The sequence below is a fragment of the Crassostrea angulata genome, chromosome 1 (genome assembly GCF_025612915.1).
Source record: "Crassostrea angulata isolate pt1a10 chromosome 1, ASM2561291v2, whole genome shotgun sequence".
In the NCBI taxonomy this organism is placed as follows: Eukaryota; Metazoa; Mollusca; class Bivalvia; order Ostreida; family Ostreidae; genus Magallana; species Magallana angulata.
The window spans coordinates 801,354-821,967 of NC_069111.1; the positions used below are offsets into that span (position 1 = coordinate 801,354).

Here is a 20,614-nt window from a genome sequence, read left to right on the forward strand (position 1 = left end):
TGGAGCTACTAAACCAAACTTTAAGTTTTTGTAAAAACTACTTATGCAAGCGGAATGTGTGCGCACGTGGAAGCATTTGCCGGATGCCTCATATGGACACAACAGTGATCGGCCGAAGCCGATCACAACAAGGACACAACAGTGATCGGCCGAAGCCGATCACAACAAGCATTCTGAGAGTATTGCATAAGCAAATTGTGAAAACAATGCACTGTTATGCAGAATATCGAACCCGAACATTAAAAAATTGGAATATAAAAAATTAATTTTCTAGAAAATATGTCAACCAGACGCTACAAAAGTGTAAACTTGATCTGTAGTTTGACATTTTGAAGCTGTTCAGCAAATTTCAAATTATTCCTCAAACCCATAAAGAAAAAAAGTGTGGAAAACTGAAGTGGGACAGACAGACGGACGGACAGACGGACTGACGGACGCAGAGGAAAGCTATAGTCCCCTCCGGTGAAAACCGGTAGGGGACTATAATAACACTATTTTTGTATGATTTGACACGCATACGCCAGTTTGAACAACCTATTAGAAGTATTTTAAATATCATAAGGGTTACAAACCGATGTTACATTGAATAAACATTTTCATTCCTCAAATGGGCATTTTACACGCCTTATTCACCCATCTTCTTCCTTTATGATAACTCCACACATGGATTTTCGTGTTCAGTCTAAAACAACAGAGGCTTGTGTAAACCCCCCCCCCCCAAAAAAAAACACCAAAAAACAAAAAACAAAAAAGAAAAAAAACATCGTTAAAATGTGGGTACATTGGAGGGAAAATGTTATTTTTCCTCCTTCGCTAGCCAAGGGGCACAGGCACTTGTTTCTGAGAAATATTTTTACCCTATAGTATAATAATATTATACTATAGGGTAAAAATATTTCTCAGAAACAAGTGCCTGTGCCAAGGGGTTTCGGTCCACTTCTGTTCCCCCATTAACCCTTTTTTCACACACCTGTGGTAAAACGTACTCTTTGACTTTGTAAACTTTTTCAAACCATGACAGTAAACTACTGCGACTAAAAAAAACCTTATGCCAAGAATTATTACAAGATATGATGACAGGTTTAAATGAGATCCGCTCCACTGAATCAGATCTAAATGGTCACATGACAACAAGATGTCGGTATACAGCGCTGTGCTGCTGTTTAGTTTCATTTCAACAGGCGCTGCTGTACTAACCACCAGTTTGAACGGAGTATGGACTTTGACGGAAAAAGAAGGCATTTATAAATATTTATAACCTTTTTTAATAATAATTATCTTACTAGGATAAACTGTCACCTGGTCACGTCCCAATAATCTGATAATCTCAGACTCGGCTCGACTTGATATTTGGAATGACTCCAGTCTCACCTCAAACGTGAACATCACCGGGCTCAAACTTTCACATAAACATCCCATTTCCTGTGTGAAAATTTTTTTAATTCATTGTCATTGAACCAAGAGATATTCACCTGTCAGCCCAAATCGTTCTTTGATCTATCAACATGGTGTCATCCTTTGTTACTTCATTAACTTTATATTGACTTCTTTGTCATAAGATATGTTTTTCATGATGATTTATTTGTATTTTATACTGAATACAGAACACAACATCAGCATCACCGGGCAAGTTCCTGGCAGCATGTACACCGCTCTGATGGATCATAAAATAATCCAGGATCCGTATTACCGTGACAACGACATCCGCTACCGCTGGATTGGTCAGGCTGACTGGACGTACAGCCGGGTATTCAATGGTAGGGAGGCTGGTCACTGAGGATGTAGCTACATGTATGTGTGGTCTCCAGTGAAGGCTTTTTAAAAAAAATTATGGATGGAGTTAGGTTTTTGATACTCAAGAAATGGGGGAATGAAAATGATAATGATGAACCAGTGTTGGTAATTGTTTAAGGAATAAGGAGTATTATGAGGTGATAATGTTGGTTTGGGCATGATCAAATCCAATAAAGCCCGGCGGGCGTTACGTTAGATTTAATAACACCCTGACAGAAATTATTACCTCTTAATATTCAAAGAATGATTCCTTATTACTTATATCTATATAATTTTCAGTAGTTGTAGGATTAGAATTAGAATGAATGAATGAAAAAGTATGCAAACCGTGTTTGTGCCCTGACATACTTCATTTGAATTTTATATTGAAATGTATAGTACAAAATCGATTCGTAGTGTTATCACAGACAAAGACACTGGAAAATGTAAATATATAAATATAAATCGTCAAGTACAGTACTCCCAAAATAGGTGTCCAGTGTTGCATGCCTATACAATTAACTGAAAAGTAATTTCCATTGATTTTTAGGGATTTTACTCAAATCAATAGTATAGACTGTCATTGGAAGATAGCACACTAATTTGAATCAAGCAGCTCTGCTACTTTATTTTGGTGAAAAAAAAAAACTATGAAGAAGTGATGAACTGTACATGACTGTTTATGACATGTTTATGATAAGTTATCTCTGAATTTGAGTTTTGTTTTTCCCTCTCTGTGTCAGTCTCATCACAAATGATGTCAATGGCGAACATAAAACTGGTGTGTGAGGGGCTGGACACATTCGCCACGGTAACCATAAATGGACACTTAGTGGCAGAGACCAACAACATGTTCGTGAAATATGTGATGGACATAAAACCCTATGTAAAGGTACGTCACACTATGTTAATGTAAGTCACACTACATTAAGGTAAGTCACACTATGTTAAGGTCAGTCACACTATGTTAATGTAAGTCACACTATGTTAAGATAAGTCACACTATGTTAAGGTAAGTCACATTATGTTAAGGTAAGTCACACTATGTTACAGTAAGTCACACTATGTTAAGGTTAGTCACATTATGTTAAGGTAAGTGACATTATGTTAAGGTAAGTCACACCAATGTTTAAGTAATTCATAACAAGAGAATTAGGAGAAGAAGTATCAGGAAACGATCAGATTACTAAGTAATCTAAAGAAGGAGAGGACTTCTGCCTTCTTGTCCACACTTAATAATGGAAACCATTTGATCATACAAACTATTTTATACACTATTAATCTTTTTACTTGCATCTTTAGTCTATTGATTTAGCAAAATACTTTTATATATAATAATTGGTTTCAATTTTAAAAGCTTGTTTCTTTTCATTTAATTAAAGGATATGTTAAATGAAATATGCTAGAGATACGTAATTAAAGTTTAGGTATTTTAGATGCATTGAACTTGAATAAAATAAGAAATGTAGAGGAAGAAAATAAAGTTACTCCCCTTGTATGATATTTCAATAGATGTCACTCTTCCACAGCTAGGAGAGAACAGTATCAGTGTGTCCTTCAAGTCGGCGGTCAAGCAAGCAGCGATTCTGGCCAGCAACCACAGCTACTTGATCCCGCCCGCTTGTCCAGTCCCTCAGTACAAGGGGGAGTGTCACGTCAACATGGTCAGGAAGGAGCAGTGCTCCTTTAGCTGGGACTGGGGGCCGTCATTCCCCACCCAGGGGATATGGTAGGTACAGTCAGATATACAGGTCAGGAGATTACCTGGCAAGTTTTTGTTTTTAGAGGAATGCTTTCAAAAGAGATAGCTCATGGTCTAAATTAGGCCAAATAATCAGTGTTTTATTGTCTCTTAGGTTAAGAATATCAAAATATAATGTGACAGGCAAGCATTTTATTTCATGATATAACTGGTTAAAGCTGAACACAGCTTGTAAATAGGCACCGTCACACAGGTATAGGTAACTCTTGATGGCTCGAAATGCAATCGCTTTAAGTTCATGAACTCTCGAAGTGAATCAAGGGTCCCAAATTTTTTCCCTATATAAACACCCGGTAGGAAAATATACTCTTGATTTCTCGAACTTTTGATCTCTCGAAGCCTTTGATCCCTTGAAGTTAAATTGTAGTCTCATTATTCCTAATCTGTTGTTTTTACTATTGATACCTATAAGTGGCTGTGTATAGACAAATGTTACCTAACTAACACCTTCTTGGTCAGTTAAATGGCGTTAGACACCGGACCCGAGTAACAGGTGTTTTTATTCAGGCGACACTTCTCTTGCCTGCAAGGTGATAAGTGTTCAATGATTGACCATACAGTTACCTAAGGCCTAAAAAAGTAATAAATAATGGCGTGTTTCCGCTTTCATGCTGAAAAAAAGTAGGACAGTTATGACAAGGAATTTAATATTAATAAGTAGGTTGAAAAAGGACTATACCGGTATATGATAAGGGCCTAAAATGGCCCCCTAAAATGAACATCATCATTTTACTATCATTCCTTGTTTTCTTAGTACAGATATGTATGTGATGTGCTTACATAATATTCATTTTGGTTCAAGTGCCCACAATTTAGAAATACCGTATGACATTGTAAAGACAACCTTTTCCCGCCATTTTTGCATTTTTAGCGTAAAACAGCTTGTTTTCAAGCAGTTTTTCCTTCCGAAAACATAGAGCACATTCTTGAACAAATAAAATATTTTAATCAGAGATGTATCTAGCCAAGACTAATAAGTGACAAAAAAATGTTCCTTATTCAAGCATGCACTCTATATTTCCCATTCGTAAATAGAAAAGAAAAATGTCAATTTTTGGCTGATTTTGATTGAATTATAGAAATGGCGTCACTTCTGACGTCATATACTGCCAGTGAGTGCAAATAAATCAAATAAATAGATGAAAAATATATTTTATATCAACTCTTCTAAAAAAATTAGTTAACATTTTATTTTACCGAAACACTTAAAAAAATGGCGAATTATGGGGGCCAAATTTAACTCTTATCATATATAGTTCTTTGTTTATATCTTTTTCAAGTGATTAATTTTTCCTTTATTGGAGTATGTATTGAGCAGTATCAATATGTGCCTGTTAGATACTGACAATGCTGAACGTTAAAAATGAGAAATGTTTTAATATCTTCCCTGACTATTAAGCTGACCTAAAGAAAACAAAAATGATGATTTATATTATTCAGACACTTCCTCTGCCAGTGATGAGAGCATCATTATTATCTACAACACACATAAACACACAGCCATTTTGAAACAAAATGTGTGAGTTACTTAGCTTTGAAAAGAGAAACTGCTACAAGCATTTTTGTGACCAAATCGTATAAAAATGGAAAATAAAGGATTACCTGTCAAAAATCCTTTTTAAAAAGTCTTAAGTCAGGGTTAAAAGCTAGGGTTGGTCAGGAAAGCGGCAACAAACCAATTTTTTTCTTAGACCTTAAACCTATGATTAACATCAGCCATATGAGAATATAATTTGGAGACGCAGTGAAAATGAGAAATTGAGACGATAATTTTTAGCCATAGTCAAAATTTATGAATTATGAAATTGTAGAAGTTATGGATATTAGCATCATTGTCATGAAATGATTATTGCTGAACAAGTTCTTACAGCTGGTGAAGGACTCGTACAGTGGGTACAGTGGGTACAGTGGGTGATACTCAGTTATCAATGTTACAACATGTCAATGCAGTTAGGTACATTTAGTACTTAGCAATCTAGTCAAAATATGATGCTTAGAATAAATAGTTATCGTGACTTTATTCTATATCTGTTTTTATTTAGTTTAAAAACATCCAGATATTTATATTTAACATGTGCCTAAGGTAAGTACTAAATAAATAGCTTTATTATAACATCTAGTAAGACTAATTTTAAAACCCGTCGGTCATCCTGGAAAATTCCAACTCATAAAAAATGGAACTTTTGATCCCTCGAAGTTTTTCCTTGGTCCCATCGACTTTGAGCCATTGATAGTCACCTGTATATAAACTGTTCAATTTCGTTACACCCTATTGCATACCTAAAACTGGTAGTTTACCTGTGGTATTCCTTGGATTTCATGCATGTTTTTTTTATTTATGTGCATATTCTGTTTGTAAATAATGCATTGACCTGTTTAAGTATTCTCCCGGCTTAAAAGAGTGCATAAGATTTAACAATTAATTGTGACCTTATAACACGGTGAGGCAAGATGCAAGTCCACGCAGGTAAGACCTCTACAGAGTAATATTTTAAACTGTTAAGAGGTCTGCGGCTTTTGTAAGGGTTGTAAGGATAGTGGTGATGAAAGAGAAATATTGTGGACAGTGCCTATTTATGAGCGGTGTTCAGCTTTAAGGGAAAGAAATTGAAAAATTGCATTATTTTCCTTCACATGACTGTTCAATAAAAATGCATTAAAAGCATGTAAGAAATTTAAGAAGTCATTATTTGCATTTCTTTTACTTAATTTGTGTCTGTATCAGTAAATGTTCAGTGTAGTATGCTCAGTATGTTTCATTTCTCATTTGTACATAGGCGAGATATTTACATAGAGTCATTCAACACGACAGCCATTCGTAGCTTCACTGCTGAAACACTGAAAGGTATCAGAAAGATCTATATTGTAGATATTGAAGATCTAGGATAGTAGATCTAGGTATCAGAAAGATCTAGACATTGTAGTTCTAGGATAGTAGATCTAGGTATCAGACAGATCTAGATATTGTAGATTATTATGCCTTCTGTCAGTTTGTCACTATATATTCAATACTCATCTATTTTCGCATAGTATCAAAGGATTTATATGGCGTAAGCATACTATGCCGAAATAGAGCACGGCGAATATTTTCCACGAAAATCTTTCAAGCGCCGACAGCGGGAATCGAACTCACGACGCTAAAATCATTGATTCTAGCATGAAGCCCAACGCGTTACCGCTACGCTAAATTAGCCGTTATTACGAATACCGGTATTTAGGTATATAAAAACTACATATATACGACTGACATCAAGCAATTAAAATTATTCATTTTTCCAAAAAAAAACTTCATTATTGACGGTATTTTTAAAGTTAAAGTTTCCTATAAACTTTTGAACAAATTGATTGAACATTTTTCAAAGAAATTCTACATGAGAATCACAAAAACGCTTTTTTAAATGACGCTTGATAAAGAATGTTCAAGAAAAAAATTCACTGAGATTTCGTCTGCTAAACATTTCGAGTTTTCTCGGTAAGGCAAAACGTCTCTCTATTTCTTAAAAAGAACATAAACCTTTGTTGACTTTTTATTGTACAACAACTTGTTGATTAAATAAACAATCAAATCAATTGATTACCGTACACGTAATTTGAAAACAACAACAAACGCTTGCTTTTCCGGTGATTATTTTAAGGGACTTGTCAACACTCGAACGTCAGAGCTACTTATAGCAAAGCACGTCAGTATATTTAACAGTCGGCATAATAATAACAATAGTGTTGTGTTGTGCATGTACTATGCCTAAATAGTAGTCAGGGTTTGATACATAGTGCACTCGCCTCCGGCTCGTGCACCATGTATCAAACCCTGACTACTATTTAGGCATAGTACATGCACAACACAACACTATTATATAAATAGTAGATCTAAATATTAGAAAGATCTACCGTAGATATTGTAGGATAGTAAATTTTGATATCAGAAAGATCTAGATATTGTAGATCTAGGATAGTAGAGCTAAGTATCAGAAAGATATCAGAAAGATCTAGATATTGTAGGATAGTAGATCTAGATATCAAACAGATCTAGATATTAAGATATAGGATAGTAAAGCTGTACAACAGCCTTGCTGTGCAATAACTTTCCTGTACAATAGTCTAGCTGTAGAAAGCCCTCCTGTACTATAGTCTAACTGTACAATTATCTAGCTTTACAATAGCCTTCCTGTATAATATCATAGCTGTACAAGAGCCCAGGTGTACACTAGCCTAGATGTACAACAGTCTAGATGTACAATAGTCTAGCTGTACTCATAGTATTATTAATTGAATAAATGTTGAATAAATGAATTAAACTTTGTTTGGAATGAAATGTTGAATAAATAAATTAAAACTTGTTTGGAATGAAATGTGTTTAAATGAAATGCTGGTGAAAAAATTTGAAGTGGCAATTGAAACCATTTATTAAATAAGATAATGTGAATGAATGATATTTGTGATCAATTCTCTTTCGTGTCTCAATATACATGTGTCTTTGTTTGGCTGTTGCAGACACTGATGGATCATGGGTAATTGACACAGAGGTACTCTTGGATGTTCCTGAGGGTGAGACAGTAGAAGGCTCTGTCAAGATCCGGTTTGATGTCACAGGCATGGGAAGCAAGCAGGTCCATACGCTGACGTCAAACAACAACAAGATCAAACAGAGGCTGCAACTAGACAGGGTAAGTCAGGGGAGGTTTCAAAACCCCAAATAAATGTTAACAACAGATGTGTCAGGAGAGGCTTCAGTTTTTGTAATAAACCGACAGGGATATGTCCAGGGAGGTAGCGCAGCCCACAGGGTAAGTCAGGGGAGGTGTCAAAACCCCAAATACACAACAACAGGGTACATCAGGATAATTCTCACAGCCTTTAAAATAAACAGTGACAGAGTATGTCAGGGAGGTTTCAAAACTTCCACATATACACACTCAAACTCAATAAATGAGTGCAAATACAAGTGGGTATTGGAGGAAAAATGAAACAGTGTCCTCATTGGTGAAATATTGTTTTTTCAAAAGATTAATATATAACGTTTATTTTTCTAAATTTTTTTAAACATCAAAGAAAGCATATTTTTGTGAGCTCAGTTCAAACATAGACCATTTTTCTGTGACTAAAGTGCCAGGAAATATCCGTTACTAGTCCACCCGTGGCTTGTAGATGCTTCAAAGAAACATAAAAAGGAAAGGATCCTAATAAATTTTATTTTTGATATGAAATACATAAAATAGCTGCAAACCAGTATTAGGCTTTCGCTGATAATTCCCATTAATTTCTATCTACTGTCAGCTAAAAGAAACGACCCAAATATGTTTTTTACAAAATCAAATGACATGTCATATAAACTAATCATACAAACTATTTCATATTTGATAGACAAAGACTAAAACTACAGGTTTGCTAAAATTTTATTAATTTAACTAACACTTAAACATCTAACAGTTTAAACAAAATAAAAAGCATTGATAAATTTTTCAAACAGAGATTAAAAATAGTACCTCTAATGTAACGAACATTACGGAATTAAACAATTGTTATTTCAAAATTATAAACATATCTAAAATGTCATCTTGCATAGTATTTATGTTCATCCTAGAAATACAGTGACTGATACTAATCCCATTTTTGATTAATATTGATAATAATATTGATACTGGTGGATATATATATCGATTTTATGTTCATTTGTGTATAAAGTATTGCACAGAAATAAGTTAAGGTACATAAATTTTAAAATAAGTTTAATTTCTTAAAGCACGTGTTTTGTTTTTGGAAAATGTAGTACACTTCCGATTAATTAATTACAAAGATATCTATTTGAAAAACCCAACAAATTGTTTGTAATATAACAGAGACCAGTGTTGTAATTTTCGTTACAATTAGCAAAATGTATCAATTTAATTAAATTCTTCATGAAACTTTTTGTTTCTTGTAAATGATGAAACATTTAAAATAGAAGTAGCAACTTCAACATCAACAAAACCATATTAGCTTAGATTAACAAATTTAAACTGTTTTTGAATCAACTTTAGGAAATGTCCGTTACCTAAAGATTATCGAGTTTTTTTCCCAAAGTTCGTTATCGATTAGAAATAATCTTCCAGACTTTCCCAAGGGTTTTGAATCTTGATTTGGCCATATTTTCTGTTAACAAATTAAAAAATTAAGCCGTTAATCATTTCCTTTAGTGTGAAAATGTCAATGAAATGTTCAATACTTTCGTATGAAATGTACGTTACTCTAGTTTACAAGGATATAATTTGAAGATACTCCAGTATACTCACATATTTTCTATTGATAAGCATAACATACTTTCAAAAATATATAAATATGTGTTTATACAGGGTTTTTTTACAGCCTTTATTTATACTTTTGGTATTGTGTGTTTTAAACGCGGTGAATTATATTTGTAATTATATATGTGCATTTCCTACGTAGATCTACGATGCTATTTATGAGATAAATCCCACTTAAGTAGCACGAAATTAATCAAATATGATACTAAAATAAGAATGTGTGTATGATTTAAATTTAAAGCTATTTATAGTTTCAGTATTTGTTAAAAATTACAATGCTTGTCTATTGAAATGTTCGTTACAATAGGTAACGGACATTTCATTCTTTTTTGAGATATACTACAACGATATAAATAAACATAAGGATTGTTTATAATATTAGAACTGATCAACATGACATTTATTTTATGTACCCATTTAAAATTGTTCGATACACATAATATAAACTTAGTCTAATAAATCCTTATGAAAGTGTATGCAACTCACGAGTATGACGTTTAGATGGTTTTAGCAGGAATCATGCTGTCTAATTGCCATTGGCACTAATAGTGGATGTTGATGAACCAACAATTAGTCGTGTGTTTTATAAGCATCAAACAATTTGAGCTAAGATTGAAATTACAAAGGGAATCGTGAAATACCGTAACGAACATTTCGGTAACGAACATTTAGTAACCAACATTTACCTGCCTAGGCGGCTTCAAAATAAAATTGTAGTGTTAATCAAAGACAGTTTTTGATGGCAACAAATACTATCGTATGTTCAATATTCACTTTGAACAGTTGTTGCATTTACTTCCTCAGTTTCGGCAGTAACGAACATTACAGTCTTAAATCTACGCTCAGACTTTTTTTTGTTTTTCGTACTGATATGATTAGACAAAAGGAATTACATTAAATGTTTTAACATTTATGTAGACAAAAAGACCTCGCAATGTTCTTAATACGGTTTTTTGTATTTTTTGATAGAATTTGCAACTCTTGCGATGGTTATATATCTAATGTAACGGAGATTACACCGAAACTGGAGACAATGTTCAAATTAAAATAAGTAATTCTTGGACTAGTGAAATTAACTTATTGTCTTTTAAATTATTAAATTTTCTTACTGAAAAATAGTATGCAGGAACTTATTCCGCACATTGTCCAGATAATATGGCAAAACAGTCTCTTCAAAATGAAATTCCAAAATGGCGACAGTAACGAACATGTCAGTTTGAGCATTTTATATAGATTTCTCGCTGAAAATAAACACATTCCACTGATCTTTTTAATATGTGTTTTGGAAACACTTATGGACTAACTTTGTATTACAAAATCAATTACAATTCTGCTGATTTTAATTTTTTTGTAATTTCATGGCGACATTAATTGCACCCATTTATTGAGTTTGAGTGACAATGACACAGTATGTCAGGGGTGGTCTCAAAACCTGTAATATACACAAAGAGAGGGTTAGTCAGGGGAAGTCTCTAAATCCATAATACATACATACACTGACCGGGGTATGTCCAGGGAGGTCTCAGATCTAGCTATTTCATGCATTGATAATGACAAAGTATCATGTGGCAAAAGAGGTATCAAAATTTATTTATTTGCAAAATGACAAGGTGTGACAAGGAGGTCTGAAAACTTATTAATATACATAATCGATAGAGAATGTTTGGGAGATTACAAAACTCATTTATAAACACACCGGCAAATTATGTCAGGGTAGGTCTCAAAACACACTGATATACTTAAAAAATGACAGAATGTGTTGGGGGTTTCTAAAACTTCAATACACAATAACAATTGTAACAGAGACACTTACTGCCTCTGCTGGGGTTTGAACCCTGGTCCTCTGGTATGCCAGTCCAGCACTCTACCAATCCAGCTAAGCGGTTAACCCACTAGCCAGAGCTAGTAAGAATACCATGTACCTGACTCTACCACACAATGTTAAACTAAGATAGCACATGAAGATATGTCAGGGTAGGTCTTATTTAAACCCCACAAAATAGGGTTTATATAATTGGATCCAGGACTTTGTTGTACAAGAGTGGTGGCCAAACTGTTTTGGAGCACAACATATCTTTATCAACTATACGCTCCTTTCATGAGTTCTGATGGTGAAAAAACATAGTAACAATGTTAAACTAAGATTGCAAATTAAGAGGGTATATCGGAGGAGGTCTCAAACTCCAATAACAATTCTTAAATCATTTTGTTCTGTACATGTTTTTTGATCCAGGACTTCGTTGTACAAGAGTGGTGGCCAAATGGTTATGGAGCCCAACATCTTTATCAACTCTACGCTTTCTTCACAAGTTCTGATGGTCGCACCCTATCGGCAAAAAAACTGACCATTGGTTTCAAAACAGTGGAGCTGATGCAGGACTTTGTGTCTGGAGATCCTAAACAAGGTGTTAATCATTTACTATACAAGTTTATCTCAGTTGTCATTCTAAGCAGTAGGGAGGATTCTAGTATTGAATGTTTGTCTGACAGCTCAGTGCATTTCATTATTAACTTAATGATATTGTTCAAAGAAAAATATGATATTTTTCAAGGATTTTTGTTTTGAAAATATAATGAGAAGTATATTCATAAATATAGTTATACAAAGTTGTATGATAGAATTATATAAAACTAAATGTATAATTTAGAACTGTAATATATCTAATTTTGTAAAATGAAATATGCCTTTCAAAATGTCATTCAAAGTTTGATTTGTGAGAAAGAAATAATAGTAATTATTATCAAAATCTTAATTTAAAGATAATTGGTGTATATTTTTAATCGACAAAAATATTTCATAACAGCCATATGATAATGATGAAGTAAAGGTTTTAGTAATTCTACCTCATTTAAACATATTATACAACTGTGATGTTCAATATATTAAATGGATCAAAACATTCTTCAGTAACCATTGCCTTCCTGTTGCAGGTAGATCTTTCTTCTTTAAGATTAATGGAGTGCCCATCTTCCTGAAGGGCAGTAACTGGATCCCAGCGGACAGCTTTCTTGAGCGGGTGACCAAAGAGAGGCTGAGGAACCTGCTCCAGTCGGCCAGGGATGTCCACATGAACTCCATGAGAGTGTGGGGAGGAGGGGTAAGTCAAAGAAGGGAAGTGTTAGTAAGAGAGGGAGGATGGTAAGTCAGAGTAAAGAAAGGTAACCTAGTGGTAAGAGGAGGGTAAGTCAGAGTAAAGAAAGGTAACCTAGTGATAAGTGGAGGGTAAGTCAGAGTGGAGAAAGGTAACTTAGTGGTAAGAGGAGGGTAGTCCGAGTGGAGAAAGGTAACTTAGTGGTAAGAGGAGCGTAGTCAGAGTGGAGAAAGGTAACCTAGTGGTAAGAGGTAAATAAGTCAGAGGGAAGAAAGACGAAAATACATGTACATAGTAGAGAAGTGGTAGGAAAATTAGAAGGAGAGGGTAAATTAGTTGGGAAGAGGGCAAGAAAGGTGAGGTACATCAGACTGCAGGTAGATAAGATACAGGAAATGAGGCAAGTCAATTGGGATAATAAGCTGAATTTATACAGAGTTTTAGCATACTTCGTGTTGCAAAACTTGACAAATTGTGTCTGTCAGTTTACGGTTCAATAAGAAGGATTGATCATTTGTTTTATCAAGAGTTATTTGTCTTATCTTGTTGTTGATGCCCCTTAATTCTGTGTCTCTGGTGGTCTACAGGTGTATGAGTCGGAGGACTTCTACGAGCTGGCCGATGAGCTAGGGATCCTGATCTGGCAGGACCTGATGTTTGGGTGTGCTATGTACCCCTCAGACCCCCAGTTCCTGTCCACGGTCAGCGACGAGATCTCACAGCAGGTAGAGGAACTGGTTTATTCTGCCAGGGATTCATTTATTGTTGAACTTCTCTAATAATCACCGACTTGATGGTTTTGACATTATGTGTGAAGGAATGGCCTCCCTTAAACATATTATTAAGGCATTAAATGTAGTTACTGTAGTATATAAAATTGCAATTAAAGACGAAATGGTAAATAATAAAATTTTGACCCATGAAGTTGTCTAAGTTCCGCTCTAAAAAAAAGCACAATTTTTTTTCAAGTATCAGACAATGGTTAATAAGTTAGATCACATAAGAGCATCTTTTTTTTAACAAAGTGTCAATTTGAAAGTATTTAGTTTTTGTCTTTTAGGTCAGGAATGCTCATAAGATATTATAATCCATCACTACTTCTATTTATCACTGCCTGCTACAGAATGCCCAATATCTTGGATTATGTATTTGTTCCAATGTATCCAACATACTTATACAACTGAGGTGTAAATTTTTGTATATCTCAGGTGAAACGTCTCAAGTCGCACGCTTCCTTACTTCTGTGGAGTGGGAATAACGAAAACGAGAAAGCTCTACGACAAAGCTGGTACCCCGAACCATTATAAATTCAATCAACAATGTCAAATACACACAGATATTTGTTTGTTTTGTGTTCCTTTGTTTGTTTTGTGTTCCTTTGTGTTCAGTTTAATCCATATTATTGTAGAATTATTTAAATCCATGGGGGCAATTTTAGTGGATTGTGGGTTTTTTGTTTATTCGTGAGGATATAATTTTGTGGATGCATCGGTTTTCAGTTTAAAGTGGCGTGGGACATCTGTTATTATTAACGTGGATGAAAGTACATAATAATTAAAATACTTTCACCGGTTTAGACTTTTCAAATTTTACGATACATGTATTGAACCAAAAAAATATTTGGAGAGGTAAAAAATGTAAACCCGGGCCCAGCAGGATTCAAACTCATGACTTACAGATTCATAGTAAACCCTTTAACCCACTGTGTTACGCTGTTAGACGGCACTTTTGGGAAAGAAACTACTTAATATATAATCACTTCATTTTATTGCTTATTTCGATAAACAATACCTCATAACATGGAGGTGTCCCATACCACCTAAGTAAGAAAGATAACTCTTCTTAATTTGTTTTTGCTGAGAGTGTAAATTTGTGGGGGAGGGCTATCCAAGAGTATCAGAGCCACCATGAATTTCAATGATTCCACAGTATTGTCACCCTCTGATGAAGTAAATCGTTGGTGTGTATGTGATTATGTCCAAGCACTGGTAGGGACTTGTACGCCATTTGAATCTTTTCCACCATTTGTAAATATTTTAATTATAACTTTACAATTTTAAATCAAGTGTGACTTTTACATTTTTGTTGATTTAATAGAGGTGTATACTAAACCATTTTTTATGTGTATTATACAAATCATTTTTTGCACCACAGTTGTAAATTTTTTACATTTTTTGTTGAGATAATACATGTGTTTTATGCTTTTTAAAGAAAAATACAGATGTAATTAACGTTTTCCTCTTTGTAGGTAAAAAAATATTTAACCTGTACCTCTTAATTTGTATATTTTATAAAGATGTTAATTATTTTGTAGCAGGAATCCAGAAATAAATTTTACATGCAGTCTTTATATATCGGACAGATATAGTGTAGATGTTTTTACTTTTTGTATTTATATGTGATATATATATATATGTAAAGATATAACAGTGAAATCGTTCCATATTTTATAGGTACAACACAGATGTAAACTTTACGCTTTACTACAAGGATTATGTTACTCTGTATCATGACACAATTCAGCCAATCGTCCAATCAGAGGACTTGACTCATCCCTTCATTATGTCCAGCCCTAGTAATGGAATCGAGAGTTTACAGGAGGGCTTTGTTGCCAAGGAACCATGGAGTGAGCTCTATGGTGACAGTATGTAGGTTTTTTATCTTTTGAAAGTGAATTAATTGTACGCTGCTGTTTACATGGAATGTTCTTTATCTCTTTTCCTTGATGTGATATGACCCTTTATTACAGTACACAATTACCATTACATGGAATGTTCTTTATCTTGATGTAATATGATCAATGGCATTGATTACAGTACACAATTACCGTTACATAGAGTGTTGTTTATCTTGATGTAATATAACCATTGGCATTTATTACAGTACATGACTATCGTTACATGGACCCGTTCTTTGACCAAAGTGTGTACAGGGTCCCCAGGATGGCCTCGGAGTACGGCCTCCAGTCCTTGCCGTCGTACGAGACTCTGGCCGAGGTTTACGCCGAGGAAGACATGGACCTGTGTTCCGACATGAGCGAGCACAGACAACATCACCCACTGGGTTAGAACTATTAGGTTTCTTTAATTGATTTCCCCTTCACTGTACTGTAGATTTCTTTTATTTCCGTGATTCAAACATTTTGCATCAAACTGCAAGAATATAAAATCGCAAACGCTGAATTTTTATTATAGTTTCATTTAGTTTATATCTGTCCGAAAAATAAAAGCGAGATTTTAAAATCCGCTAGAAGCTTCTCGCTATTTTATGCACATATTGATTCCTCACGTTTAATAAATTAGGAATCTACAGCATTTTGGAGAAAATAGAATTTGGAACATTCTAATTTTTACTGTTGGAGAAGGCTTGAAGTTTTTTTCAGTGTGGGGTTGTCTGTGTATATACAGGTAATGCTGTTGTCTGTGTGTTTACAGGTAACATTGATGTGTGTGTGTTTACAGGTAACACTGCTGTCTGTGTGTTTAAAAGGTAACACTGTTGATACTGTGTGTTTACAGGTAACACTGTTGTCTGTGTATTTACAGGTAACATTGTTGTCTGTACGTTTAAGGTAACACTGCTGTCTGTGTGTTTACAGGTAACACTGTTGACACTGTGTGTTTACAGGTAACACTATTGACACTGTGTGTTTACAGGTAACACTGTTGACACTGTTTGTTTACAGGTAACACTGAAAAAAGTTGTTTGTGTATTTACAGGTAACACTGTTAATCATTTGTTTACAGGTAATGTGCAGCTGATGGCTGAAGTCATTCTCTACCTGAACCTACCTAATTCTCCAGACAGGAAACAAAAGTTCAAGGACACAATTTATGTCACACAGGTAAATGGGGTCAAAGATGAGTCCATTTTATTAACTAATTGTCTTTTTTTTCAATCTTTTATTAATGAATTGGGATTCTAAACGCTTGTAAAAGTAATTATTAGTTATGTGCAATCTGTGAAAATATGGTATGAATTTTATTTCCTCGATATCTTTCTCAAGAATATGATTATAGGTAATGGACGAACTAACTGTCTTTACCCCCTGTTCTTTCTCTATAGTTATTGTGGCATATTTTTCTGTCATAGATTGACCAGGCCATTGCAATGAAAACAGAGACGGAGCACTACCGGCGCTGGCAGAACCGACTGGATGAGAGTGGGCGGGGTAACACAATGGGGGCCATGTACTGGCAGCTCAACGACATCTGGCAGGCCCCCACCTGGTCCTCCATAGGTACCCAAATTTTATGATCAGAAACAGGGTTCCTCAAAGGTAACATTTATAATGGGAAATATGTTTCTCTCCCCCCCCCCCCCCCCCCCAAAAAAAAAAATAATAATGAGATGATCTATCATAGATACCAAAATTCCTCCCCCCATCCCCCAAAAAATCAAAGTACTGAAGTACTGAAAGCCGGGCTCCTTTGATGTGTCTTTATGCATATTGTGTTGTAAAGACTGAAATAAATCTCTCCCTCTCCTTCTCTCATGCTTTTAATGTCAGCAAAGCGTCAGAGAGCGACCAAATTTTGTAAGCAGCTATAAACAAAAATATGTCTGTCTAGTAGAAAAAAGTTCAACAGTTGCTGCCTAGAATTTTGCAACAAGCGTTATATATTCAATCCCCATTTCTTCAACACGCAGCAAAGTAGTTCATGGAAATTCATGCGCATTGTATGTGTCCAAAATGCATAGTCTTGTTTTCAAAACACGTTATTAATAAAAAAAATCTAAAAAAAAGATAGACAATTCTCTCGAAATAAAAAAAGAAACAAAATGCCAACACTTTTGACAAAACATGGCTTTCTGTGTAACGGTATAGCAGAAGCTTTTACTTTGACGCTGTTTTGTTTTTTGTTTACTTTTGAAGTTGTGCTATTTATAGTAACATTGGCGATTTGCCTGCCTAAAGCAAAGCCCAGCTAATAATAATGAAACACTTTATGCGCTGTTTTAAAATTTTCATATGTACAAGAAACATCATCATCAGTGAAATAGACGTCAAAGTACTGATATAGACTGAAAATAAATTAAAAGTTCAAAGGTCATATTTCTAAAAGTAGGGCATAATTCAAAAACTCAAATTTTGAAATTCCTGAATGGCAATGGTTAATTATTAAAAACAAAGTCTGGTAGAAGATATGTGAGGCAAATGGAAGTAAATGTCAAATTTTATGCTCTTGGTCTAACATGACTACCACAATGCAATAAACTTTTTAAAGTGAGTGGAAAGCTTTGGCATTCAAAGAAACCACAATACATGCAGAGGGGAGGTCAAAGGTTACATTATGAGTTATATTTAGACATCATTTAAGTGTGGCTTAAATGTGTAACGGGGCTATTATCAGGTATAAATAACATCTTCTTTTCAGAGTATGGAGGAAAATGGAAGATGCTCCAGTACTTTGCCCAGCACTTTTTCTCTCCCCTGCTTATCTCCCCTTATGAGGAGAGTGGCATGGCCAAGGTTTACATCTGTGTAGATGAAATCAAACTCCATGTGACCAGACACCCCCACACCCACCACCTACAGTTTGTGCCCAATCCTCAGCACAAGGCCGGCTTTCTGTTTGGTTCCCCGGTGGATTCCAACCCCCAGCCCCACTCAGTGGGACCGAAAGGCACACTGTATATCTCCATGTACTCTTGGGCTAGCATGGAACCACTGTACAACTGGACTCAGGAATACCAGGTGAGGGAAGCTCAATAACTGGACTCAGGAATACCAGGTGAGGGAAGCTCAATGACTGGACTCAAGAACTGGACTCAGGAATACCAGGTGAGGGAAGCTCAATAACTGGACTCAAGAATTGGACATCGGGGGTTTCAGGTGAGAAAGGCTCAGTCTTGGACCCAGGAATACCAGGTGAGAGGACTAAACAATACCATTTGAGAGTAGCTCAATAACTGGACTCCGGGATTCAGAGTGAAGGCAGCAATGCAGTTCTTGGTCTCTACTATCAGTGAATTCAAATTTTGAGCATACTCATCTCAAATTTTACGCACAAGAAATATTAAGAGCAAATGAGTAAATTTGATTAACCAGTACAATCCAAAAACATTTCTTCAGGATGGGATGCTATACTTGCCAATTATTTTTGTTGAACTCTGTTCTATTAAATGCACTTAGTTTTTATAAGCAATCCACCATTATTTTGTTACAGATGAATATGACATCCCAGCTTGTCTTCTCAGCCAACATTAACAACATGTTACATCAGGCTGACTGCATCAGAAGACAGAACTGCTTCCTGTTCTATCACCTAGGCAACCCTCAAAATGGCCCCACAGCTTGGCAGGCTCTCTCAACCTTTAGTGCAGTGATTGGATTAAAGAAAGCCAAAATACAGGTCAAGCTTGCTACATGAATTACACAATTTTCTTTTTACTTGTACAACAAGTGGATATAGTAAATGAATTTTTATATCTTTAGGTTACAAACATCATTACTGTGAAGAAAGACCAAGTTTTCAACATTACCATCAGTACATCAGCCATCGCTCCATTCGTCTGGCTAGACACCCCTGGAGTTCAAGGTCGTTTCTCTGACAACGGGTTCCTCATGGTTCAGCGAGTGAAGCACCTGCAGTACTTTGCCTGGGAATCAGTGGACCAGAACAAACTGGACGGCAGTTTGACCATCAAGTCCCTGATGGACATTTACTACTAACTGATGAACCATAAAGTGGTGACAATGTGCCATAGAAAGGGTCAAGTGCAATTCCCTCTGTATTCAATGGACCAGGACTGTGATAGATTATTGCTCACACATATATATGTTTACCTCAATATCTATACTTACGTGCATCAACTTTTTTCATTTTACCAGAGCTGCCTGAACTTTTGAGACCACCCCTAAAGCTCACACACACACACACATGTATATCATATATACAATATGTATATATATATACACACATGTATATCAATGTTTTTTATGATGAAGGTGCTCAAACCATTTTTCACTTTATATACAATTGATTTTAAAGCTTTAATGTCTGAGTCTTTGTATTTGCAATACAAACACTATGATGAAAATCAATGCCAAGGATATTGATTGTTTTGAGTAATATTTAATACCAGTAAACTTATATCTCCATAGTCAGCAACATGTTGTTATTATCATTTATTAATTCATTTTTTCATATTGTAAAACAGGAGTAGGGACCCCAGAACAATAAACTGCCATGTATTGTGAGTGAATTGGCAGAACAGAGTACTGTGGTATAGGACTCCAGTGCAGTTTATTAGAAAAAAGGAACATCAGCACATTACTCTTATTTAACATTTAACTGTTATTTATATTTGATAAAGTTATCAATGTTACAGATTGACTATGAAATGTATCTATCTCTATATCTTTGGTAATGTTGTACATTATTATCGAAACAGTAACTTTATCCCAAGGGTCGGGTCACGTCAGGACCTGAAGCGCTGATTCTTTGGATCAAGTTACTATTATGATGATAAATTTATTATAATTATAGTTAGTTAAATTCTTGTCCGTATCATGAAGCACAAAACGCATGTGCTTATCCCGAGTTTCTGTGGTGCTAAGAAGATGAGAGCCATTAACACGGGATGGGACACTTGCCATCAACATAAGCTGGTACTTAAGCTGGTACCCAATTCCAGCTGGGTGGACTGAGACAAGGTAGATAAGGTGCCTTGTCTAAGTGCACAACACACAGCGTAAAGTG

The 20,614-nt window shown here is 35.1% G+C and overlaps 1 protein-coding gene across 3 annotated transcripts; it reads left to right on the forward strand.

Annotated features, from left to right (window-relative positions):
* The first annotated feature begins 1,009 nt into the window (after positions 1–1,009).
* Positions 1,010–20,019, forward strand: LOC128178299 (beta-mannosidase-like). 3 transcript variants are annotated; one of them, XM_052845594.1, is made up of 17 exons: positions 1,010–1,238; positions 1,605–1,757; positions 2,517–2,665; positions 3,303–3,502; positions 6,313–6,380; positions 8,027–8,199; positions 12,050–12,221; positions 12,748–12,914; positions 13,496–13,633; positions 14,117–14,196; positions 15,362–15,552; positions 15,792–15,971; positions 16,655–16,752; positions 17,001–17,148; positions 18,287–18,606; positions 18,644–18,693; positions 19,079–19,215. In XM_052845594.1, exons 1-16 carry the CDS (start codon positions 1,136–1,138, stop codon positions 18,659–18,661), a joined length of 2,358 nt encoding a protein of 785 aa, XP_052701554.1. In that variant the 5' UTR covers positions 1,010–1,135; the 3' UTR covers positions 18,662–18,693; positions 19,079–19,215. The 3 variants fall into 3 exon arrangements, with proteins under 3 accessions (XP_052701554.1, XP_052701401.1, XP_052701474.1); XM_052845441.1 differs by lacking the exon at positions 18,644–18,693 and adding an exon at positions 19,348–20,019 and having other exon boundaries at positions 1,018–1,238; positions 19,079–19,264; XM_052845514.1 differs by lacking the exons at positions 1,010–1,238; positions 18,644–18,693 and adding an exon at positions 19,348–20,019 and having other exon boundaries at positions 1,654–1,791; positions 19,079–19,264.
* Positions 20,020–20,614: the final 595 nt, after the last annotated feature.

Bases quoted from the DNA above. Each gene is read 5' to 3' on its own strand.
- LOC128178299 (XM_052845441.1), top strand. From the start codon at position 1,136: ATGTCGGTATACAGCGCTGTGCTGCTGTTTAGTTTCATTTCAACAGGC. The intron at 8,200-12,049 runs GTAAGTCAGGGG...TTTTTGATCCAG, and splicing joins AGAGGCTGCAACTAGACAGG to GACTTCGTTGTACAAGAGTG. The intron at 12,222-12,747 runs GTGTTAATCATT...TTCCTGTTGCAG, and splicing joins GTCTGGAGATCCTAAACAAG to GTAGATCTTTCTTCTTTAAG.